Source organism: Aulostomus chinensis, chromosome 6, assembly GCF_037954235.1.
Source record: "Aulostomus chinensis isolate RoL2024-O1b breed Wild chromosome 6, RoL_Achi_v1.0, whole genome shotgun sequence".
Taxonomy (NCBI): domain Eukaryota; kingdom Metazoa; phylum Chordata; class Actinopteri; order Syngnathiformes; family Aulostomidae; genus Aulostomus; species Aulostomus chinensis.
Window position 1 is genome coordinate 13,220,547 of NC_141325.1, and position 6,000 is coordinate 13,226,546.

Below are 6,000 nucleotides of genomic sequence, written 5' to 3' on the forward strand. Positions count from 1 at the left end.
CCAACCTATGCATCACCGTGCTGCCTCATCTTAGAACATGACATGCACAAATATGCATTAAAAGAATCGGAATAATCTAAATACTTAATTCTGTTATCAAGCCAAGTGCAGGGCACTAATTGCGATTTGAGGATATGATGATAATGAGGATATGATATAATATCAAATAAAAAATATCCTAGAACACTGACAAAAAGAGACCTCAGCCATGTCTTAACTCTCTACCAACGCTCCCTTCAAAAATTTGCTTTTAATCTAATTTACCAAATTCTTATTTTAACCTGGAATTTATTTTCTCTTCTCAAAACTGAAGTGTTCTCATGATGCATTGGTGCAATGGAGTTACATTTCTTTTTCTTGTTAATAGCTTGAGATGGACTGGGATTGCCTATTTTGAACAGTTGAGTTTTGGAAATTTGCAACATGTAATTTGCATCGATCAATAGATCGAAATTTGTCAGGTCAGTTCAATGTCACATGAAAGCAAAAAATTATTTACCCAATTTATGTAAAGTCTTATTTGCAAGGTTAAATTTTGACCTGACCCCACATAGCACTCATTAACTTTAACGAGTGTCCTATTCTGACCTTCTCACTTTTAAAATTAAGGTGAAATTTTATGTTATTGCTTGTCTTTTATATATTTATTTGTTAGGGACCGTTACAGTAATGAACATCATTCAACAAAGGGAAAAAAAAAGAAACACTACAAGTTACAAGCACAAACATAAACTATAAACAGGTAAGAATACATTTGGTACACACTGTTACATACTGCTACATGTGATTTTTTAGATATTTTCAAAACCTCACAATAGAATGGGATTGTTATAATCTGATGAAAAGAAAAAGCACACGTTGAATGTTGTTCTGTTATAAACATCATAATGATTTAATGTAATTTTTTTTCATGACAAGATAACTATTTTTGTGTGTGTGTGTGTGTGTGTGTGTGTGTGTGTGTGTGTGTGTGTGTGTGTGTGTGTGTGTGTGTGTGTGTGTGCACGCAGTCACAGTGAGGCTTCTGGCACAGATGATTCTTTGATAAAGTGACCAAGGATGAACTGTCCAAACAGTTAAAAGCTCATTTCTGAAATCAGGTCACATTGACTTCTACTGTTTTTTAAGGTGGGTGGGGTGTTGGGAAAGCGTGGGAGTTGTGGCATGTTTGGTGAGGCCAGCTCACTTCACCTGAGCATAAAAACAGCTGAAGTTCCCATTCAGTGGTCACACTTGACTAGCTCTGCAGATACATGCACAGGCACACACACACACACACACACACACACACACACACACACACACACACACACACACACACACACACACACACACACACACACACGTTGGACACACTCTCTGCACACTTAGAAACACATTTACTCTGGAAGATGCCTTGTGTTAGCCCTTGTCTTGACCAGATAGTGAAGATGCCTTGTAGTGACAGCTTTGAGGTTGATCAATTTCTCATGGTAAGATATGTTTTTATTTAAACAAGACTTTTATTAAATTGATTTGTTATTTCAGGTTTTATTTTGCCATCCGTCACGTATAGCTGGCAATATTTTGTGAGGAAACTTTTCGTCTTGCACTTTAAAATATACACGCACCTCTTGGACTGTACTTGCAGGTTTTTGAAATTGATGTCCTGTCTTTTATTGTTCTGTCTGATTTTATATTCATTTTGTTGCTTTTGTTCTTGAATACAGATTTCTCTATTTGCTCCACCCTGCCTCTGATTTTCCCTTCTGGTTTTTGCAGCACCATCATTAACATCTTGTCATCTGTCCCTGCAGGTAGAGCAGATCCTGTCAGAGTTCAAGCTGAATAAGGAAGAACTAAAAGAAATCTTGAAGAGGATGCAGCAAGAAATGGACAGAGGACTACGTTTGGAGACGCATGAAGAGGCCAGTGTCAAAATGCTTCCCACTTATGTCTGCTCCACCCCTGAGGGTTCAGGTATGTACTCCTCAGAAATTAAATTATATTCTAAACTTGTGCTTATTACATGGGCCATGAATACTTATAGTACAAGTATTCAGATTTAGTATGTGTTGTTACAGAGGTGGGAGATTTTCTGGCTCTGGACTTAGGGGGGACAAACTTCCGTGTGATGCTTGTGAAGGTGGGTGCAGATGAGGAGAGAAGCTGGAAGGTGGAGACCAAGAACCAGATGTACTCCATTCCTGAAGATGCCATGACAGGGACGGCTGAAATGGTTAGTGTTTTAAAATGAAAATATATTCGTGCGGAAGTAACTTTAGAAATGTCTTCTGTAAACACTGGCATGGTTGTTCTCAGTGACTTTAGAAACATGGTAGCATGACATGGTGGGCTAAGCTAATGACAGCACAGTTGTTGTAATAGTACTCTCATGCAGCTGGGAAGTGGAAAGGTTTCTTTTTGGAAGGGTCCTACTTCCCCTTAAAGAGCGTCCACATAGGGACAGCTAACAAGTAGCATGGCCACTCCCCAAAAAATCTTCTCTATCTCTGCTGAAAAGTGTCAAACAAGAGTGTCATGCAAACAAAAAGAAATGAAGCAGATATTTCAACTCATTTCTGTCTGTGATTGAAATACTACCAAGATAACAAAAAGAAATCCATGTTTGTGTGAGCTTTATTAACAAGGAATAGACTTATTTATGCTTGCCCATGAGCATACTGTTAGTTTACCACACCAATGAAAACCTAATAATGACAAATAGATCCAACTAAATCCTTCACACAGGCCCTTTAAATCAGCATCAATCTAAACATTTTTTTTTTCTCTTTTGTTTTTCCAGTTATTTGACTACATAGCAGAGTGCATGTCGGACTTTTTGGACAAGCACCACATTAAACACAAGAAGCTTCCTCTGGGTTTTACTTTCTCCTTTCCAGTACGTCATGAAGACATTGACAAGGTAGGATTTAACACTAGGCTGGAAGGAGTTAAGTCAAAGATGATTTTTTGCTCTCTCTTGATATCGATGTACTGTCTTGGCAGGGAATTCTACTCAACTGGACCAAAGGTTTCAAGGCTTCTGGAGCAGAGGGAAACAATGTTGTGGGTTTACTCAGAGATGCTATTAAGAGAAGAGGGGTAAGTTTTGGGGGATATTCAAAATAGTAAAAAGGAAAAAAAAAAAGATATTTGTGGATAACTCTGATATTGATGTCATTCAGGATTTTGAGATGGATGTGGTTGCCATGGTGAATGACACAGTAGCCACCATGATTTCCTGCTATTACGAGGATCGCAGCTGTGAAGTTGGGATGATTGTCGGTGAGCCTTTACATTAAAGAACTATATGATAGAAGGACCACACAGACGTGCAGTTTCAAACAAGGTGTGTGTTTGTGCTTCTTCTCCAGGTACAGGTTGCAATGCTTGTTACATGGAGGAGATGCGGACTGTGGAGCTGGTGGAAGGGGAGGAGGGCCGGATGTGTGTCAACACAGAGTGGGGGGCGTTTGGAGACAACGGGGAGCTGGAGGATTTCAGGCTGGAGTATGACAGAGTGGTGGACGAGACCTCGATTAACCCTGGGCAGCAGCTGTGAGTCAAAGGGGGCTTTCAATTCAAACGTGCATTAAACTGTACACATAGGCTCGTTTGACCTAATTTAACATGTCCTCCAGTAACTTCCATCATTTAGTCATCAGGCCCCCAACCTTCATTATATCGTGTAAGTGATTCATTAACATTACAGTTTGAAATTTCCCTCACCGTTTTTCTGAATTAATCATTCCTCCATGGCAATACTCACTTAACTCTCACATTAGGTCTTTGTGGAGTTGCTAAGCTACCAGCTGCTCTTCCTGAGGATGTTTGTAAATGATCGGAGCCCTCATACGTCAGTGGTCAGGCGCAGGGTGGGTGAGGGGGGGCAGATTAATGATGCTTCTCTGCTGCGGCCTAATGGCTGTTTACCTTTTACACTGACCGGTCCTTCACATTGACAACTGCTGAGCCCAGCGTCATTCAGCCTCTTAAGCACTGACGTCGCTTTTCTCATCAGCAACCTGTGTAGAAAAGACAGGGGTTTTTGCTCTTGAAGCTTGTGAGCAACTAACAGTTTTTCCTGCATTGCTTCTTTTGTCACCCCCCCCCCCCCCACACGATATTACCACCACTCTGTATTTAACATCACTTCCTCCCTCTATACCGTGCAGGTATGAGAAGTTAATCAGCGGGAAGTATATGGGCGAGCTGGTGAGGCTGGTTCTGATTAAGCTGGTCAACGAGGACCTGCTGTTCAGTGGAAAAGCCTCGGAGACGCTGAGGACACGTGGAAGCTTTGAGACGCGCTACGTCTCGCAAGTTGAAAGGTGGGGGAGAGATAAACATAAATGTAAAGAAACCATTGCATCTTAATGATGCCTTAATTAAATAAGACAAAATGCAAAATGACAAAGTCAAGCTTCAATATCTAAGAGATCTTCCACGAGGACCAGCAGCAGTCGTTTGATTTGAATTAAAGTCAATTTATTAAACTTGGAGTGCAAACTTAAATGATGTTGTTGCATGCGTATTTATAACTGTAGTAACAGTATCATGACAACACTAGAACCCTATTAAAAGCAAATAAAGCAAGAATCTAAAGGTAGAGCACATCAATAAACCAAAATGTGAAAAATCAACAACTGATCTTTTCATCCCGCCATGTTTAGTGACACAGGGGACAGGAAGCAGATCTACAACATCCTGTCATCGCTGGGTGTGCTGCCATCAGAGCTGGACTGTGACATCATCCGTCTGGTGTGTGAGAGTGTCTCCACTCGTTCTGCCCACATGTGCGGCGCAGGTCTCGCCGCTGTTCTCAACCTGATGAGGGAGCGACGCAGCCAAGAGACCCTGGAGATCACAGTAGGGGTGGACGGCTCCGTTTACAAGCTGCACCCGTGGTGAGGACTGCAAAGTTTAGGTGTTTTTAAACGCCATATCTTAATGTGTTAAAGTACGTAAGAAGCAATTGAATAACACAAAGAAACATATTTTCTAGTTTCCGTGACAAGTTCCACAAAATTGTCAGGGAGCTGACGCCTAACTGTGAGATCACATTCATCCAGTCGGAGGAGGGGAGCGGACGCGGAGCAGCCCTCATCTCAGCTGTGGCCAGCAAGATGGCCGTTTGCATGCTGACACATTAAAGGGAGCAGAGTTGTCTCCCAGCAGCACTGAAGGAAGTGTGGCTGAACTCTGATGCAGGGCTGCTGATGACTTTACATCCCCGAGATGTGCAGTTTTCCAGAGTGATCAGGATGGATCCTCACTACAGGAAGATGTACAGACAAGAAAGCAGCAGGCATCTTGTTCCCTAGAGTCAGTTTAGGTAGTAATAGACAAAAAACAGCAACTTGTAGCTAACAAATATGTCTCTGAACTATGAAAGCTTATTTAAAACCGGTGTTCCACTGCTGTTCAGGTTAAAATGCCTGATATATTAATGGTGATGATATGTAATATAATGCCAGTGCAAAGACAGGGGTTATTTTATTTTTTGTAAATTTTATAAACTGTATGAATAAATCAGAGTTGCTGCTTTATTGTGTGGTTGTTATGTCAGCCAGGAGGGTTCTGTTTTTTTGCGGTATTTCTTTTATCTTTCTATCCCTCCGTCAACAGGATCACTATTAGCCAAGACAAAACCAAAAGCTTTTAATGCAGATTTGATTCTTCAACATGCACAATAGAAGTTGAATACTTAAAAATAATAATAATATAAAATATACTTTTGGGATTGATCCTGACATTTGATATGGTTTCTGTTGCAAATTTGCAGTGGCCTTTTGGTTTTAGTGTTGGCTCAAAGTACCTTTCTGGATTCCGTGTGTGAGGACTGAAATAAGGAGTATTTAAAATGTTTGCAACTCTTTGTGTATCAACAAAGTTCCCTTGCAGTTTTCGTATGTACATAAATATAGAAATGTGCTTTGAATGTGAATATCTGTAAATAAAATTGCTTAATTCTAAATTTCTTTGGATTATTTTTATGGATTGTTTCATATTGTACTA

At 40.5% G+C, this 6,000-nt stretch overlaps 1 protein-coding gene across 1 annotated transcript; it reads left to right on the forward strand.

Annotated features, from left to right (window-relative positions):
• Nucleotides 1–1,356: 1,356 nt before the first annotated feature.
• gck (glucokinase (hexokinase 4)) lies at nucleotides 1,357–5,574 on the forward strand. The gene is made up of 10 exons (XM_086205373.1): nucleotides 1,357–1,472; nucleotides 1,797–1,959; nucleotides 2,064–2,218; nucleotides 2,786–2,905; nucleotides 2,989–3,084; nucleotides 3,168–3,267; nucleotides 3,357–3,540; nucleotides 4,158–4,313; nucleotides 4,656–4,889; nucleotides 4,988–5,574. Exons 1-10 carry the CDS (start codon nucleotides 1,392–1,394, stop codon nucleotides 5,133–5,135), a joined length of 1,437 nt encoding a protein of 478 aa, XP_086061499.1. The 5' UTR covers nucleotides 1,357–1,391; the 3' UTR covers nucleotides 5,136–5,574.
• Nucleotides 5,575–6,000: the final 426 nt, after the last annotated feature.